The sequence below is a fragment of the Geosmithia morbida genome, assembly GCF_012550715.1.
Source record: "Geosmithia morbida isolate 1262 chromosome Unknown scaffold_3, whole genome shotgun sequence".
NCBI lineage: Eukaryota > Fungi > Ascomycota > Sordariomycetes > Hypocreales > Bionectriaceae > Geosmithia > Geosmithia morbida.
This window is the reverse complement of record NW_023336190.1, coordinates 931,018-949,458: the sequence shown is the minus strand read 5'-3', so window position 1 is coordinate 949,458 and position 18,441 is coordinate 931,018. Positions and strand designations below refer to the sequence as shown.

Sequence of the window (18,441 nt, the reverse complement as noted above, 5' to 3'; positions counted from 1 at the left end):
CTCATTGCCCTGTCCGAGGTGGGTGACCAGGCCACCACCCTTCCTTTCAGGCTCCATCACGTTCCCGGGATCCCAGTCGAAGCGGGACGGCGCTAGACAAGGGTGAGGAGGAGGGGGGGGCTGACAGAGACGGATCTAAAGAGCTCTGTTCTTGGCGTTCGACAACGGTACGGTGGGCGGCCATGTACGTATCCGTACCGATGATGAGGCCAAGACTTTGTCAGGTTCGGGTCCAAGCGCGGACGGGCAATGTGCCTGATGATGTACCTCGAAGTCGTGGTTGCGAATCAGAGAGAGAGAGAGAGAGAGAGAGAGGGAGGAAGAGAAAGAACAGGAACAAGCATTCCGACAAGTGACTTTTTTTGTCAATGCTATCCGTATCCCCCTTGCCCCCCCCCTCCCCCCTCCCTCTCCCTCGTAGTGGTGGCCGTTCGGTCGATGCTAAGAGTAGCAGGCAGAGAGAGCGTGTCAAAAATAATCCAGCGCCCCACAGCAACGTCGTGTGTTGCAGCCTAGCATGTGAATGCCACCGTCATAGAGCCGCTATTACTAGTAGTGTATGAAGCATTGACAATATTAATACGGCAGCATGGAAATTACCCTGCCTCTCATGATGTGACTCTGAACTTTCAATATGCTCTCCTCTCACGACGAGTACTTCGACTTCGACCGACAGGAGGAAGGCCTTGCTGTCACAGCAGATGATACCTTGACACCTCCCTGTATCTGTATGCTAGACTCCACAATATTGAGATGTTACACATCTCACAGCCTGTGATTCCCATGTCCAAATCCGAGTCCCATATACATCGAATACGACCTGTTCCTTGTCATATATTCCAAGACACCACGAGCCATTTGCGTCATGAGCATCATTTTTACAAGTACTCGTACTACATCGAAGAACGGAGAGAACCAATCACGTGTTGCCGAAAGAAAAAGAAAAAAGATACATGTGAGCTATTTCGATGGTGGCGTCAGTACTCGACAATCAACTCGGCATGTGGCTTTCAGCTCGAGAGGACGGACTAATGAGGTTGGTCGTCATTGTCGAATTGTGTCAGCGATGGAGCACTACAGACAGGATGATAGGCACAATGCCAGAATGGATTTCAACAGTGTTTGCGTGTGATATTAGAATGGTCGTGATGCTCTGGCAGTAGTAAACATCGCTCCTTCCGGTTTTCGCGTCACCCACCACCTTCGCACCATAGAAGTAAGGGGAGGGCCATCCCAGGAAAGACCACCCTGGAGATCATTCGTCATCCGCTACGACGTCCCGTGACCTGATTTACTGCACGGCGAGGCTCTCGAGATGCCATCGACGTATTCCTTCCCTCGGATTTGAAGCTGACCCTGCAGTTAGCCGAAGCCAAGGCGACCATCCTCAACCCGATCCGCTTTCCTCGTCGGTGGCGTGAGTGCCTTGGGTCTGTCGTCGCGGAAGAAGCCCATGTTTTCGACAGTATCCGGGGCATCGCGTATTCCAAGCTGACAGCTCTCCCCTCTCTTTCCTACCTCGCGCCTTCAACTCTGCTGACAGCTTGATATCATGTGTACAGGGCTCTGAATACCCTCATGTCGGACCCCCAATATGCCGAGATCGGGCAATGGGGCAATCCAGGGAACGTCCGCAGCGATGACGACATGCCGTTCCATCCTCGACTAGTTTTCCGGTAGAGGCCTGGTTGTTTGCCAAAAGGGCCCGTTGGTCTCGACGCCGACGGCCCGGTTCAAGACATTGAATCCTCCCCGTGCACCTTGATTGTCGAGCGTTCGTCTCAAGCCTACAGAAGGACAGCAGCGAGACATAGTAGCAGCTGGCTCATGGAAACCCGTCTCAGACTTTCCCTTCGTAGTTGGAGAGGGAAATGTTGAAAGGATCAAGGGCGCGACTGAGGTACGGCGGTCGATGCCACGACTGGCGGCAATTTCCGAGTCGCCCAACCGATTGCTGCTCTCGACGCACAGTCCCCGACACCCTCCTGCTAAAACCACTGTTCCTCAAGAGACAGAGCCTCGGTCTATGGCCAGCGGGCTGGGACCCGAGAAACATATTGCCCACGGCGGACGTGCAAAAGAGAAGAGGAGCTCCAAACATTGTACAGCTGAGGGCAGAGAAGTGCCAGGAGGGATTGTGAAGGGAGAGAACGGAGATCACGACTTTTCGCGTCTTCGTGCCAAGAGAGCATCACATGATCGTCTTACCGTTCAAGGGAAAGTCAGTATGACCGTTCTTTTAGTAGCATCCAGGCATGGAGGATCCTCTGCCTGGATGGCACGGTTCACAACTCCTGCAGAGCGGCAGCTTCTGCCAGTCTGCGTCAGCCCAAGGTACGAAGGTGCACAGAGGGGCTGGGGTGAGACAGGTAAAGTGGCAACGGAGGAAGTTAGCCTCCGGATGAGACAGCCCGGGGACCTGGTTTCCTTCCACGTGCTCTTCGACGTCTCTGTATGTCGGTCGTTGTCGCGGTTCGCTCAGGAGATGTGCTGTTCGTTCTCCGCGGAACAGTTCGGTATTCGGTCGACTCGGTTTATCTCAGCGGCATAGTATATCCACAGGAACTGCCGGCATATACCCCATCCGGAGGGGGGGCATGCACCTCCTCTTCCCGAACTATAAACCCGTGATATCCTCGACTCGACTCGGTGTAAGTGGTAGGAGCTCGGAGCTCGGTCGACGGAAGATTTGGATCGATATAACAGCTTCCTCGTCTGATATACGGCATACTCAAGCTTTCGTATGTCCAGGACAGGGGACTCGTCGTGTCGGATATCGTATTCATTATCGGGTCAAGTACTGGAAGCGTATCGCTAAATGGTTCGAACTCGTAGTATGATGACGTGCCTCTCTTATCCAGGTTGTCGACCCAGCGTGCCGTCAGCCTAAAAGGGAGGGTCAAGACACGATAGGTCTGAGCAGTCCATCCAAGTACCTGTATAAGGGAGGGTTTCCGGCGTCAAGTCAAGTCCACATAACCATGCAAAGAAGAAGGGGAAGAGCAGACGGCAGCCACAGAGGTCTAAATACCCATCCGAGAGAAACGCATTGCGGTGTGTCTCCCCCTCCCCGCTCCTCTTCCCGGAAGTGAGAGAGATGAATGGAAAGATGAAAACTCTTCTCTCCCCCTTTGCATATCATCCCTGTGCCAGTCTCCAATAACGTCACTTGCATTGCATACAGACCCTCCTGATAAGAAACAAGGGAGAGTTTGGCAGAAACCATGTTTCCTTTTTTTTTCCTTCTTACCCCTTTGGTCCGTGGGGGCGAGGTGAGATGTGGGCATTTCATCAAGATAGCTTGCCGGCAAAGGACAGGACGGGGATTGCGTTGATAAGGTCGGTGAACTTTTTTTTTTCTTTTTTTTTTCCTTTTCCTTTACCGCATGAAGTTAGAGAGAGAGAAAGCACGTCATGATGTAGAGTAAGTAGATCAAGGCAACAAGGGGGGGGGGATGGGGGAGCAGATTATACTGTCTAATATGGCCGCCGGCCGGAAGGGAAAAAAAGGGCCATCAAGGAAGGAGGAACAGATGAGAAGAGGGAAGGGCTGCATCTTAGTTTATTTGATTCTCTAACCTTCTATTTCATCGCCAAGCATCGAATGACGGAAATCTATCGACTTATGGTGCAACGTATCAGGTAGAACACTCTTTTATCTTGGGACAGTACGCAAGAACAGCTTCCGCTCACACCATTTACCTAGTAGTGATACGCAATATCCGCTAGTGACTGGCACTAATATTACTAGGCACTCGTAGCTGTCCGTACATCTATCTGCCAGTGTACAGAATGGAGTAGACGAAAACTCTGGGGGTCCTGGTTTACTTGTCTTGGACGAAAGAGGAAGTTGTCGCGCTGTTTAGCAGGTGATAAGGAGATGTGCGCGGGGCAGAAGTTTACCGATTGAGATTACCAGGCGATATTTTGATCTCTCTTTTTCTCTGCTCCCTTGTGGCAGTATCTCGTAAAGAGATAGGAGGAGGGTTTATCTGATGTCTGTTCGCTTTCCTTCCTCCCCTCCCCCCCAGGTCTCATATGATTGGCCGTAGTTTAGGGGGACTTTGCAAGATAGGCAATGTGCAAGACGAGAAATGATGGGGCACTTGTACTTGGAACAGTTCCTATCATACCGTAGCATTAAGAGAGGTATTGATATATCTCTTATACGTCAATCGCGATTGGTTGATGAGCACGTATCGTAGCATCGATGTACGGGGTATACAAGGCGATCTCGAAGTGCCGGGTAGGATATTAGTCATCGACACGGAATCGGGAATTATGACATAGCTTTTCCCGCCTGAACCATGATGTGGAACCATGATGGCATCAAAACACCACCGTGAAGACGCGAACGACCGGCTATCCCTAACCGGCCGCATCTGACTATTAGAGAGGAAAAAGAAAAAAAACATCAGAGACGACACGATGGCCAAGGAGAAAAATTTCAACCCTGTCCAAGCCCAGCGCAAGGCCGACAAGGCCAAGGCGTTAAAAAAGGGTGCGTCCTCCCGTCGACAACCCAGGGAAGATTTCGGTGAACGAGCAAAAGAACTGACGTCCGTGCAATCCAGGCAGAGCCGAAGCCCGAGGCCGCCGCGACGAGAGGCTAGCACGCAAGAACCCCGACCGTCTGCAGAAGCAGATTGACGACCTGAAGGCCATCAGCACCAACGGCGGCGCCCTCAGCAAGAACGAGGAGCAGATCCTCGACGGGTTGGAGAAGGAGCTCAAGGCCGTCAAGAAGGCCCGCGAGGCACTGGGTGACAAGGCCCCCGGCCCTTCCTCCCCTTCCTCCTCGCACGGTCCCCGTCGTGACGGCGGGCGCGTGCTGGGCAAGAGGCGCAGAGACGGGCAGCATGCCTTCTCCAGCGACGACGACGACGACCGAGATATCCCCGAGGAGGTGCGCGCCATCCCCATGCCGCGCGACACGCCGCCACCCATACCGAAGGAGGTCATGGATCAGTGGTACGCCAAGAGGAGGGCTAGGAGAGAGGCGGCGGCGGCGGCGGCGGCGGCGGCCAACAAGCCAGATGGTGGTGGCGGTGATGGCGAGGGAGAGAAGAAGGACAAGGAGCCGACCACGGCCGCCGCGGAGACAAAGACGGTGTACTCTGCTGAGCCGGTGCGGAGAGATCTGCAGAAGGAGGCCGTGGCCGCCTTCGTACCCTCCGTCGTGCAGCAGAAGATGATGAAGGGTCAGGGTAAGGGCGGGCTCATGGAGCCCGAGGAGGCCGACAGGCTGGAAAGAGAGGGATATCTCAAGGCCGGGGGACGCGGCGAGCCGACGGCGGGCCAGGGGTCGCGTACCGTCACCATGGAGGAGGTGGATGATGAAGAGGGCTGAGGAGAGACGTGAGCCCCGGTCTCGTACTCCATCTTCCATACCATCTGGTCCTCAAAACCAAACGACGAGCCTCTCTCCCCCCTTCCCCCTACCATCGGCGGCGCAGGGCCCGGGGGAAAAGGGGGGGGGAATGCCATAATGTCATGTATCAAAATATCTTGGTGTACAATTAGGAAAAGGGAAAGAAGTGACATACTCGAGAATCGAGAATAGCACAGTACCGTAATTCGCAATTCGAGGAAAGAATAAGGATTCAAGGTGTGACAACTCGAGTTTACTCCATTCATAATATACACATTCGTCTAGACTTGATGCTACCACTCTGTTCATATTACACAAGGAATTGAAGAAAGCCTCACTCCTAGAAATAATGACCCGAAAGAAAGGGGGGGGGGGGACGAGGGGGGGAAAGCCAGTAGCTTTTTTTCTTTTTTTCTTTTTTTTCTTCTGTCTTTTTGAACCCTCCGAGGCCCCTCACTTGGACGGGCCGGATAGTCTCCACGCTCTGAGCGGCAAACCCTGCAGGTGCATGACCTTGGGCCTGATGTACCATATGAACGTCGCAGCGCCAAACAGCACGCACAGCACGTTGACAGTGTAGTACCCGTCGCGGTCGGTTTGGCAGAAACCGCCGCCCTGCTCGCACCTCTCCTTCTCGCCTTGCAAGGAGCACGAGAAGGGCTCGGTGATGAGGGGCTTACCATCTAGGAGACTGGTTGCGTCTCCGCCGCCGGGGCGACATGTTGCTGCCGTGAAGGAGTCGACCATCTTGAGGACGAAGAAGCGGGGGAATGTCCCGCCGAGGTTGGAGACGCTAGGTTCCAAGTCAGGTCAGCACACACGTATCAGCATCAACAATGGTCGAGGTGGTTAAGAACACGTGGGATGGGGCGGGAGAGGTAATAAGAGTCGAAGCATACGTTGCGAGCAGAGTCATATATGTCCCCCCGATGGCGGGATCCGACACTCTGGCGTGGAAGGCAGAGATGGCGACAAACATGACGGTGTTGGTAAAGGTGGAGAAGACGTGGGACAGGATGACGACGACGAGGTATCCCGGCGTGACGCCAGTGGCGGGGAACATGGCGACGGTGAGCTGGGCGACGATGGCGGCGACGAGGCGGGCGACGAAGCCCCAGGACCAGAGGCGCATGGGGCTGTACTTTTGCGACCACATGCCGGCGTAGTAGCCGACGGCGATCTCGAAGGGGAAGTCGATGAGGACGGTGAGGGCCATGTTGTCCTTGCCGAGGCCCTTGTCGAGCAGCTTGAGGTTGGTGACGCCGTCGTTGGCCTGGAAGCCGATCTTGGCGACGAGGTGGACGAGGATGATGGCCTGGACGTTGGACAGCTTGAGCACGCCCCACATGGTGCGGTAGACGTCCCAGACGCCGTCCTCGTTGCGCGACTTGTCCTCGCGCTTGAGGAAGCCGAGGCCGACGGTGACGGCGATGTAGGCCCAGCCCCAGAAGGTGAGGTAGCCGCCCAGGGAGACGAGGCCGTCGTCGCGCGGCACGGCGCGGAACCACTTGTTGGCGAAGTCGGGGGTGCTGAGGGCCAGGAAGACGGTGTACGACATGAAGTGGCCGGCCGTCAGGCCGACCGTCTGGGCCGTCGAGGCGTACGACACGTTTCCGGGCGTGAGCAGCGTCAGGGCCCACCCGTCGACGGCGATGTCCTGCGTGGCGCACATGAGGACGAGGAAGAACCACCAGAGCATAAAGTTCCAGACCGTCATCCCGCCCGGCTTGCCCGTCGTGGCCATCAGCTGCTCGACGCGCGAGCCGAGGAAGAGCATGCCGAAGCCGGACATGAACTGGATGGGCACGATCCACGTCTTGCGCCTGCCCATCCTGGGGCTCCACACGGCGTCGACGAACGGGCTCCAGAGAAGCTTGAGCGAGTAAGGGTACGACGCGAGGCTGAAGGTGCCGATCTCGCCGTACGACAGGTGGTTCTTGAGCAGGAACGGCACCGACCCCATGGCCAGACCCATCGGGATGCCCTGGAGGAAGTATAGCATCACGAGCAGCAGGAAGCTGCGCTTGTCCTGGCGCGGGAGGTCGAAGAAGCCGACGTCGCTCGCTCCCGCGTCGCCGCCGCCGCCGCCCTTCTTGGGCGGCTCGTCGTCGAGCGTGAAGGACTCGCGCGACATGTAGTTGCTGGTGACGTTGCTGGCGTCCGGATGGCTGCCGCCCTTGCGGCGCATCTCGAGGCCGCTGCTCATGTTTCCGTCGGCTGCCTTGGGGGGCGCTCGGGTAGTAGACTTGGGCGACTGTCTACGTCTACTTCTGGCACCCATGAGAAGGAGTGCTATGGGCCTTGAAGTGCCTGCGTGCGTGTGTATGTTGGCGGGCGGGCGTGTGCCGCGCGTGGGCAGAGGGCGAGAGTGGAGCAAGAGCTTGACGACTATCTTGCTGCAGGAACTTGGGAAAGATTGAATATGCTATGCTCAGAGAGAGAGAGATGGAGATGTAGAGAGCAACGGCGAACAAGAAGAAGGGAGAGGCGTATCGCGTCGGTCGGTCGGTCGGTCGGTCGTGATGGAAGAAGGGAGTGTCGGGCGCTTGTAAAGCACAGAAAAGGGCTTCCGAGGGTCGTCGACTAGCAATGAGCACAGAGAAGAAGAGCTGCGATATATGTATGTATATATATAATACAATATGTATACATATATATAATGATAACAGGGGGTGGGGAGAAGGAGTGATGGTTGATTTCGAAAGAATAAGAAAGAAGGAAAATGTGGGCAACCGGAACAGAGTGCAGATGAGGGTCCCTTGGACCAAGTGCCTTGTCGTCTCCAGCTTCTGCAGGGTCGAAGAACGGGGACTATCTTTCAAGGTGGGAAGGCCGTCTTGGACAGAGCGACAACCTGGCTTTTCAACGTCGTCGGAGCTTCGGGCGTGCAGGGCGGGCAATAGAAGAGGGAGCCTTGGCACTTTTGGAGGTGGCGGAAGCAACCGTGGCCACTATGATGGATCATCACCACTCGTACTAATATAATACAGGAATTATCATCATCATTATTATTGCTGTATTGGCTTTCTTCTCTTTTTTTCCCCCTTCTTCTTTTCTTCTCTCCAGATAAAGAAGGTCCTCGTATCTTATCCACAGTAAACCGCTCCGAGTGAACATCATATTTAAAATTCAATGTTTGATCTGTAACATATGACTCCTGTTTGCCCGTCCAGGCATCCCATCTCCATCGCTTTCTCTCTTATTTTTTTTAGTAACCTAGCGGACGGGTCCAAGGCCCCCCCCCCCCTCCCTCCCTACAAGTACCACTTGCACACAACCATGTACTCCTCCGTGCGAGTACAGACGGTGACATCAGAGATTACCCTAGACAAATCTTTACCCCCCCCCCCCCCCCCCCCCCCTTCTCTTTCCCACCCTCCTCCAACCACCACCATTAACATCCCGCTTCAAAGTCGCCTTTGCAAAACGCCAGCTCCAAGTCGAAGCATCGACAATCGCCTCATCAGAAGCGGGCCAACAGCTGATCAGGTCGGCCGAGTCGCGACGCCAACGCCAGCAGCCAAGACGACCGCTCTCCTCCAGACCCCCCGCGGCGGCCGACGGGAAAGGCCCAGCGCAGCGTCAGCGCGCCCACCTCCAGCAATGCTTCTACCGGATCTGCTCCCCCGTCACGGCTTTCAAGGTCGTCGACCCCGACCCCAGCGCCCTCGACGGCGGGCACGTTCTGGCCCTGCGCTTCGAGGCCATGTCGCGCGGCCAGTTTCTGAAGCCGTACTACCTGATGCTCAACCGCGCCTACCTGCACGTCGGGTCCGCTCGACTCCGCGTCCACCGACATACCTTCCCGCCGGCCATACCCCTCGCCGGCCTGGCGGCGCGCCACCTGCCCGGCCCGGGTCCCAGGAACAGCAGCAGCAGGAGGAGCTCCGGTGCCAACGACGACGACGACGACAACAACAACAAGAACAACAGCCATGACGATCACGACCACCGAGACGGTCATCGCGCGCGACCTCAGGACCTGGACGCCCTAGTCAGGGCCCTACGACGAGAGATTGCCCGCTATCATAACCGCATGGGCGTCACGGCCGATCTGCGGAGGGACCTGCTCGGCCTGCGACGCGAGAGGCCAGGCCGCCCCAACGAGGTGGTCGACGTGGGCATCGCCGACGTCGAGGCCAGGCACGTCCGCCTCACGTTTGCCGACGGGAGGAGCGGTCGTCTGCTCATGGACAACGACGGCAACGTCGTCAAGCTCGCCGTCTACGACGCACAGGACCGCGACTGGGATGCTGCCACCCATCTCGCAGCCGGGTGGACCGCGGATCACGCTGACACGGTAACGAAGCAGCTGCATGATTATGCTGCCCAGGAAGAGGAGGACCAGGAGGAGGACTGAGGGGAGGCTTGATTAAACTGGGATGATGACACCTTTTTTTTCAAGATAAAAAGGAAGAAAGGAAGAAAGAAAAAAAGAGAAATCAACAAAAACAGAGCTGTCCGCTCTGCATGCATATACAGGACAATTATGAATTAATGACATGGCGCACGGGTTATTCAATACTTACAATGGGTGGGGGCTTGACGCCGATATCGAGCAATACGATTGTAATACGCGAAAATGTCTATGGAGTACATACAGGAGCATCGGACATTGCCGATTCATGTTGAACATCACACCATTGGAGAACAAGGACGGACGAGTCCAGAGAAACATATAGACAAACAATTTATTACTGCATAGGTCACCTATACAGTCCTCCATTTATCTGTACAGACTGTCATGAAATAATGATGCAATAAATATCCAAGAAATGAAGAAGAAGAAGGAGAGAGAGGAACACAAAACCTCAAGAGCGGGTCATCTGCCTCGTATATATTGGAAATTCCAAGCGAAAAAAAAAAAGAGAAAGACGTTGTCCTCGTATCCAGAAGTTCCCGGCCATGACAATAACAACAGCATTAACGACACATGAGGTGTCCCGATTCATGAAAACCGCTTTGTTCTAGTGTTCCGAGGGAGGTCATGGGCAAACCCTCTAGAAGAGAGCGACGGCAACCACACCGGCAACCACGGCTAGACCGAGATTCTGGACCGCCTGGGCAGCGCCGGCAGTAGGGGGAGGAGTGGTGGACACGATAGGAGGGGTGCTGATGGGGTTGGTGGCGTTGTTGCCGTACGTCGGGGCGGGGACGGGGGCCGGGGTGACGGGGCTGTTGCCGGTCGGGACGGCGGGCACACCGGGGACCACGGGAGTGGCCGGGGTGTTGTAGGGCGTGGCAACAGTGGCCCAGGTTCCGGGGGCCACGTAGGGGGTGTGGACCGAGGGGATGCCGGGGTTAGCGGGGACGCCGGGGATAGCGGGGGCGCCGGGGACGGAAGGGGTGTAGACAGGGAGGGCCGGGGTGTCGACGACGAGGGCCGACGACGGGGCGACGGGGGAAACAGGGACGTCGACAACGGGAGCGGGCGACGGCACGACGGGAGCCTCGGGAGACACGGGAGCCTCCGGGGCCACGGGCACCTCGGGCGAGACAGGGGCCTCGGGGGCCACGGGGACGTCGGTGTTCTCGGGGACCGCAGGTACGGGAGTGTCATCAGCGGGGGGAGCGGGGGCAGCAGAGGGAACAACCTCGGTCTCCTTCGGGGGGGCGGGGGCCGGAGCAGTCGAGTGGTGCTCGGGGACAGCGGGGGCAGAGGGCTTAGACAGGGTGACGACCTTCGTGCTGGGGATGGTCTCCTTGGGGGCGGCGGGGGCGGCGGGCACAGCAGGAGGGACGGGAGCCTTGGAGGGGACGACGACGACGCTGGAGGAGGCAGAAGAAGACACAGTGGGAGGGGCCGGGGCCGGAGCGGGCGCGGTGGGACCGACGGAGACCGGGCAGATGGTAGTGGTAGCGGGGATGGTGACGGTCTCGTAGCCGCCGCGGCCGGGGCAGTCGATGACGTCTGGGGCGCAGGAGACGATGGTGCTCACGGCCGTGGCAGTGATGGTGCTGGTGGTCCACTGGTAGGTGGCGGAGGGGGGTTCGACGCATGGGTGGACCCAGTGCCAGTCGCCGCTGCCGGTGTCGTCACAGTCGTCGATGACGACGTCGTGAGGGGGGTGCCAGACGTCCTTGCAGACCTCGCACGGCTCGCTGGTCGGCTTCTTGCCCAGGATGTCGAGGTCGACGTCGAGGCCGAGGGGGAGGTTGACGTTGAGATTGAGGATGGCCTCGCCTGTAGCGGCCATGATGGAGACCATGACGGCGCTGGTGGTGAAAGTCTTCATCTTGTCGTTTTTTTTTGGTGGTGGTGTGAGGGGTTCTTTTCTCGTTTGTTTCTTGGGAATATTATCAATCTGTATCAAGAACGAGCGAGTGGCTTTCAAGTTGGATGGTAGCAGAGCTATGAACAGAGAGTTGGTGCAGAAAAAAAGAGTGGAATGCTGCCGAGGCGAGTTATGGAGAGAAGAGACTGCTGCTGGTGAGAAAGAAGAATGGATGGAACGAAGCATCCGATCCCGGGATTCTTATACTCATGATTCTTCTTGCCAACAGCAGTCATCCATCTCCTCAGCCCCCCCTCGCTCTCTCTCTCTCTCTCTCTCTCTCTCTCTCTCTCCTGGCGAGATGGCGCTTCGGTTCCTGCATGAGCGCCTCCATCACAAGACAGCTTAATTTGAACCGTGGCAGGACGAAGACGACGAGAGACAACCAGGGAGGGCAATCCGATACAGCTTCATTAACGAGTATGATGTATGCTTCTGATGGGGCGAAACTCCCGCGCTTGTACAGAGGCCATCGTCGTCCCCTCGCTCACCCCTCGCATATTCACCAGAGACCTGTCGCACATGCGGGGAGGCCTTGTCGTGCATGCAGATCTATGCGGGTCTCTGGCAGTCCTCTATAGTTTCCAAATTAGGAGCGACAGTGAGAGAGATGACAGTCTCCATTGTAATAAGGTCCGCTCCTTTGTTTCCGTGGCCTTGTGGGAGAGAGTCACAACGGCGGCTGTGGTGATCGTTGTCTAATGAGCCAAATGCATGTCACATATATTTGTTTTTTTTTCTTCCATTGTTTGTCATGACCCCCACTCATGAATCTCCCCTTGTCCTTTCTTGTTCAGCCGGCTTCGATCGAGAGAGATCGACCGAGTTTTCTTCCCAGAAAGGGACGGGGTTTTTTTTTCTTTTTCTCTCTCCTGATGTTTGCTGTCGGTCTTGATATTGTTGCATCTTTTCCCGCTGCTTGCATCGTTGCCGTCGTGTGAGCAAATGCGGGAGAACGATGTACCTTGGAATAGTTTTTCTCGGTGCATCCAGCTGAAACAACAGGCGGTAATTCATCCCGATCGCCTCGGCTCATGAAGCTGTCTGAGAGGCAAATCCTGCTGTGGAAGACAATATGCAGGGCAGTGGAAGCAAGCCACGCCAGCGCCACGCCTACGGCCCGAATAGTGTCTACCCAAGGGATACGCAGGGACCTCGTCCAACCATCCCGATATGGTTTGCCTGCCACTCTCCCGCTCGGCGAGCTTGGACGGGACGGAGACGAACTTCCATCTGAATCGGCGAAATCCCTGACCAAGCGAGGAGTAGCAGATGGATCAGAGTGACTTGACTCGGCCTGGCCAGGACCAAACACCCATCGCATATGCATGTCTGTTCTCGATTCTTACCTGACTCGGCCGAACAAGCTGGTGAGATGAACGACAACAGCGACGGCAATCCTGTCGTTCTCGAACTCGTAGAGGGCGGGCGGGCAGGTGGACGGTTTAGCTGCATCTTCCCGGTCGTCTCTTGTTTGTTTCGGTGTGTGTTTGTCTCTATGTTTTTTTATATATCGAGCACCCAGCGACATCCCGTCGGTAGGATGAACCAGACGCCTGCTACCTGGACCTCTCACCAGTCCAGAGGATCAAGTGTCGGGGGCTGGGCTCCGTGTTCGAGCTGCTCGTCCTGCGACGACGTCGTGGATGGGTCGTCGGGCCTGCTGCTGCCGCCGCCGTCCTCCTGGCTCAGGACAGAGCGATCAATCGACCACAGCCGGAGCTGCTCCTCCATGACGGCAGTCCATTTTCGGACGAGCGGGTGGGCAAGTGCCCCGTCCCTGTGCCGGAGCAAGTTGCCGGCGACGTCGTAGCTCGGCTCGCCCGTCGCCCTCCAGTAAGAGCTGCTGAAGAGGCGCTCGACGCTCAGCTCGTTACGTGCCTCGGCGAGAAGCTTTTCGGCACCGAGCGATGCTTCCCGGTCCAGCTCTGGCCCCTGCCGTTGCGGCATCTTGCTGCTGCAAGCCTCCGATATCCCCTCGAGTATACCGAGGATCTGGCCTGCTTGGAGACCGATGGCTGCACCCATGCTGTATCCCTCGTCGAAGCCCTCCTGCAAGGTCTCCTGCTTGCCCACGGCGATGCCCTCGCGGTATCCAGCTGTGGCGTGGTCCGTCTCGAGCCGTCGCATGTCCGACGGGTGGGAGAGGTTGTCGGTGGAGTTCTCGTCATCAGGACCCGCATCACCAAATACGTCGTCTAGGCTGTCATTGGCAATGGCAGGCTCCATGCCGGCTACGGTCGGAGGCTGATGACCCTCTTCGTCTGTCCTCTCGATGGGCTGGAAGTGCATGTTGTTGTGATGAGGAGTGCTCTCTCTCCTTGCTTCCTTGTCTGCGTCCTCCTCTCACTGACTGGGTTGTCTGGTGGTGGGTTGAAGAATTGAGGCATTCACATGAGGGGCCGTTTAGTCATGGGTGTTCTTCTGTCGGGGCTGTCTAGGTTAGTAATCACACAATGATGAGAATTTCGGACACACTTGGTATCTATCCATCTACATGTAATCTATACGTTGCTTGTACATAGCAAGCTCAGCATCTCGTGCTATCCTTGATACAATATCAACGTTTTTATACATCTTCTCTTTTCATCTCTGCTTCTCCTCTCCCGTTGGGTGATGAAGTGCAGCGATGAGAGTCACGACGTGCCCTTAATGTGGAGCGTCGGACCCCCCTCCCCCCTGGGCCCTCTTCCTGCCCTTCGACTTCAGGGCGCGTAAGGGAGAGGATGTGGTAATAGCGGACCGATGACGGATAGGAAGGGATCCATACTTGGGTACGCCGTGATAGGCAGATGTACGAGTATCAGCTGTCCCCCTACCAGCCCCCCGGTACCGCGGCGACGGTGTTGCCTGACGGGGGATGGGATGGGATGGGCCTCTTGGGCTGAAGTTGGTTGTCAACATCCCCGGGTCCCACCGCATCTTCAAAAATAAAATTGTATACATATAAGAATATAAATATTAAAATAAAATAAAAATTCCGAAACTCGACGGGCGGTGTCGGCGACGGCTGCACATATTACGTGTGCATAGTTAACATCACGACTCGTAGGGCATCGACACGTTTGGCCATGGGCAGCGAGCAGGGAGTTCCGGCAAGTGGATCTGGGTATGCACGTATGTATCTACATATATGACTTGGGTTATTATGGTGTAATAACAGCGGTAGAAGAGGGAGTGCGTGTCTACGAGTGAGTACCTTCTCTGTACGGGTATGTCGATGTGCCATGACTTACTTGTAAGAAAGGAGGGATGGAAAGGATGGAAAGGATGGAAAGGACGGAAAGGAAAGGAAACAAGGGGCAGTACCGTGGTCCTGGAACCCTGATCCTTGCTGTCTCTCCGGGAGAGCGGGCAGGTGAGCCCCTAGGGCGTGGTGGTCCGCGGTCGGTGGATCGAGCAGAGAGGAAGGAGAAAGCATGGAATTGGTCTACGAGCAATAATCTGTCATCTGTAGGGAGTAGGGAGTATTGCATCTATGTATATCTTGAGTCGCCCCTTGATTCGATGGGGCCAGCCGGCAATGGGATGAATGGCTACGAAGCAGCAGTACGCACGAGTGAGTAGTGATGATACCGAACGTATTACACGCAATACCTCGGGTGTACACCTACGGTTTCATGCTCAAGTCATGATAGAACTCGAGACTCACCGACTCACCGATGACATGACCCGTCGTCAATGGACCGAGTGGTGCATAGGGAGTAGGTGCATACACCGTCTACGGCCCAATGCACGACTTCGACTGCAAGGACATGTCACCAGGGTGATACCGGGCATTAATACAACATACGGGGTACTTGTGCGTGTTGGAAAACTCGACACTGTCTCGTGCCACTGTACCGATAACTGACAATACGTCGGTATGTACTGCCACGGCTTAGTATCCGTGTACTCGCATCACATTGATGAGCTGTTTGCCGTTGGCTACCCTGGGTCCACGAATATGTGTAATCTGTACAGATTACACGTATCGTATTGCATGCTGCTGAGAGAGACAGGTAGTCCGTCGAGTTTACTCATGCGTATCATACAAAGGGCGAAGGAGACACATCCACCTTGCTCCTGCTACCAGTTATCAAACGCATCCGGTAGAGAGAAGATACAAGTCGTGTCATTCTGCCCGAGTTTCGATTTATATGAGGATATGTATGTCTGTATCTCGGATATCCTTCATCTGCAACCGCCACGAAAAAGGAAAGGGGATCCGCACGGAAGAGGCTGCTGTTCCGTATCAAGCAAGACGACAACAGCAATGCAAGTATTCTGAAAGGGGAAGAGAGGGACCGTGACAAATAAGACGGCGACTCTCTCACTGCCTCTGAGGGCTTTTAATTCTATTCTCTATCCCGAATTTTCTTGTTTTCCTTCCCTAACAATGCACGGCTGTACAGCTGAGGAGTACATGTTTACGAGCACTGCTACTTCTACATATAGCAACAATACATCCGACAACACCTTCAATGCTCAGGCCTCCCCTTACAATAAGAGTCATGTATTCAGCTACAATGATGGATCCTCTTGCTCTTCCGCATCACACACATAGCACTTACCACATCATGAAGAAAAAAAAAAGGAAAAGAACTGAGAAGAGCAAAAAAAAAAAAGTTGGGGAGAAAACATGGCTCACCGCTGCAAAATCCAACCATCTCGGTCCCACTGACATGGAACTGGGTCTCAAAGAGGGAGATGAGACTTCTCCGACTGGCTTCGCAACGCTGTCCACCCCCATAAATGGTCCTCGTCCTCGTCCTTGATCCTTGTTTGTGGATCCTTGGAAGCTGAAGAAGAAGTTGAAGAAGAAGTTGAAGAAGGAGAAGAAGAGGAGGAGGAGGAGCGCACCGTAACTAATCAACAAACCGTACTCGACGAGAGAGAGAGAGCATTACTCGTGTACCTGTATAATCTGTACGGACTATACGTGATAATAATATCTGACGGCAGATGCCTGGACAGTCCATGCCATCATTGCCATGCAACCCCTTTACATGTATCGGTACCTGTACCTCTTATTGTAAGTAGAGAAAGCATTCCTGGTCTCTCCTTACGAGTATGATGACGACTACTATTAATAGGATGACGTCTGATGATGGTGTCTGTACTATCCAATCGATCGTAGCGATACACCACGCAAGCAACAACACCGAGCAATCATGCATGCAATCCGAGTAAAGAGAAGAGAAAAGAAAAGAAGAAGAAAAGAAGGAAAAAGAAAGTACGGAACGGTTGATTGCCTCTTCTCTCTCCTCTTGCAACACTGTCTTCCCATGTGTGTGCTCGTGCGTTTGTGTGTTCGCACAAGCACAACACCAAAGCGTCGACCGGGCGTCACCGCTCTGAATCCATTCTCTCCTCTCTCTCCTTCTATCTCCTTCGATGTCCATGTCTCATGCAGAAAGCCTGAGTCTTTCGGGAGCTATATCCTCCCCCCCCCCGGGAGCATTGCCGATGACTTTCTTCTTCTTCTTCTTCCTCTTCTCTTTTGCTGCGCGAGCATGTACAGATCCATGATTAGGTATTCTTACTTTTCTTTTTCTCCCTTCCGTCTCCACTCTCTCTGTTGATTTCTAGGCTTCAGGCTCCCGACCTTGACACTTTATTACCCCCTTGTCTACTATACACCCCCCCCTCCCCCTTTTTTAAGAAAATTATAAAATAGATTATAAAAAAAATGAAATAAAAAAAACACAAAAAACGACGGCAACCGTAGCAGAGGAGATGGACGTGATCTATCACCGACCAGCAAACAACAAAGAGAGAAAGTCGGCTAATTATAATAGGTACAGACAGCAACCCTCTTGTTCTGGAAGAATGCCGCCTTCCTTCCAGGGGTCACCGTAACCGTCGACGCCAGGGCCCGACCCGCCTTGCCTTTCACGTATCACGTATTATCACTTCACTCCCACCAGTATTATTGACTGGAGGTGGTCAGCGACTCGTCTTGTTGCTGTTTGCTTTCGATGTCGCTTGCAGTTACAAGTTTTACAGGTCCATGCTTATATTCATCTCACACTCAAGTCACTTGCCTGTTCTGGTGTAACCGACTGGTCGGATCTTCTTACGTGCTGAATCATTCGGACAGCTCTCATTGTCTGTAGAGAATTATGAATTGCTGAACAATAATAACCTAACCTACCCTACCTACCCCCCCTTTTTCATTTTTCATTTTTATTTTTTAACTACATTCAATTCACAACCCAAAAGAAAAAAAAGGCAACGAGTTCAACAAGACCCTCAACAACAAGCTGTTATACATATGCACACACACACACACACACGCACATATATATATATATATATATATATATATATATACATATATACATATATATACACACACACACACATATATATATATATATATACAATATATATACACACACACACACACACATATATACACACACACATATATATACACACATATATATATATATATATATATATTTATATATCTGCATACATAAATATACATGTATATACAACGTCAAATGTCTATTCCCACGGCAAAAGACCATTCACTCATAATAGAGACATCGACCCTTCCTTGACAACCTTCCAGCACAGTCCCCTGATACTAGGATACTAGTAGAATCCCCTTTCACCACAAGGACCCCTGTCGATCCCCTCTTGATATTACTCGTACCTACCTAGTATTAGCTCACCCCCCAAAAATGACGAGTATCGTGAGAGGGTAAGAGAATAGAAGAAGACGGGAAAAAAAAGAAACACTACATATATGCAACTCGTACTGCCGGACTAGTGTCATTGTCAAGGTGAAGGGACGAGGGGGGG

The 18,441-nt window shown here is 54.1% G+C and overlaps 6 protein-coding genes across 6 annotated transcripts; 3 read left to right on the top strand and 3 right to left on the bottom strand.

The window, feature by feature from the left end:
* Positions 1 to 4,428: 4,428 nt before the first annotated feature.
* On the top strand, positions 4,429 to 5,350 carry GMORB2_5228 (WW domain binding protein 11; the record flags this gene model as incomplete). The annotated part of the gene is made up of 2 exons (XM_035467202.1): positions 4,429 to 4,501; positions 4,575 to 5,350. 2 exons carry the CDS (start codon positions 4,429 to 4,431, stop codon positions 5,348 to 5,350), a joined length of 849 nt encoding a protein of 282 aa, XP_035323214.1.
* Positions 5,351 to 5,824: 474 nt separating this feature from the next.
* GMORB2_5227 (transporter) lies at positions 5,825 to 7,652 on the bottom strand (the record flags this gene model as incomplete). Its single annotated transcript, XM_035467201.1, has 2 exons — positions 5,825 to 6,164; positions 6,271 to 7,652. 2 exons carry the CDS (start codon positions 7,650 to 7,652, stop codon positions 5,825 to 5,827), a joined length of 1,722 nt encoding a protein of 573 aa, XP_035323213.1.
* A 308-nt stretch (positions 7,653 to 7,960) lies between these two features.
* Positions 7,961 to 9,731, top strand: GMORB2_5226 (central kinetochore subunit Mal2/MCM21; the record flags this gene model as incomplete). The annotated part of the gene is made up of 2 exons (XM_035467200.1): positions 7,961 to 7,991; positions 8,785 to 9,731. The coding sequence occupies 2 exons, from the start codon at positions 7,961 to 7,963 to the stop codon at positions 9,729 to 9,731; spliced, it is 978 nt and encodes a 325-aa protein (XP_035323212.1).
* A 640-nt stretch (positions 9,732 to 10,371) lies between these two features.
* On the bottom strand, positions 10,372 to 11,607 carry GMORB2_5225 (uncharacterized protein; the record flags this gene model as incomplete). Its single annotated transcript, XM_035467199.1, has 1 exon — positions 10,372 to 11,607. The coding sequence occupies one exon, from the start codon at positions 11,605 to 11,607 to the stop codon at positions 10,372 to 10,374; it is 1,236 nt and encodes a 411-aa protein (XP_035323211.1).
* Positions 11,608 to 13,218: 1,611 nt separating this feature from the next.
* Positions 13,219 to 13,938, bottom strand: GMORB2_5224 (Essential protein Yae1, N terminal; the record flags this gene model as incomplete). The annotated part of the gene is made up of 1 exon (XM_035467198.1): positions 13,219 to 13,938. The coding sequence occupies one exon, from the start codon at positions 13,936 to 13,938 to the stop codon at positions 13,219 to 13,221; it is 720 nt and encodes a 239-aa protein (XP_035323210.1).
* A 3,668-nt stretch (positions 13,939 to 17,606) lies between these two features.
* On the top strand, positions 17,607 to 18,221 carry GMORB2_5223 (uncharacterized protein; the record flags this gene model as incomplete). The annotated part of the gene is made up of 2 exons (XM_035467197.1): positions 17,607 to 17,736; positions 18,214 to 18,221. The coding sequence occupies 2 exons, from the start codon at positions 17,607 to 17,609 to the stop codon at positions 18,219 to 18,221; spliced, it is 138 nt and encodes a 45-aa protein (XP_035323209.1).
* Between the last annotated feature and the right edge of the window lie 220 nt (positions 18,222 to 18,441).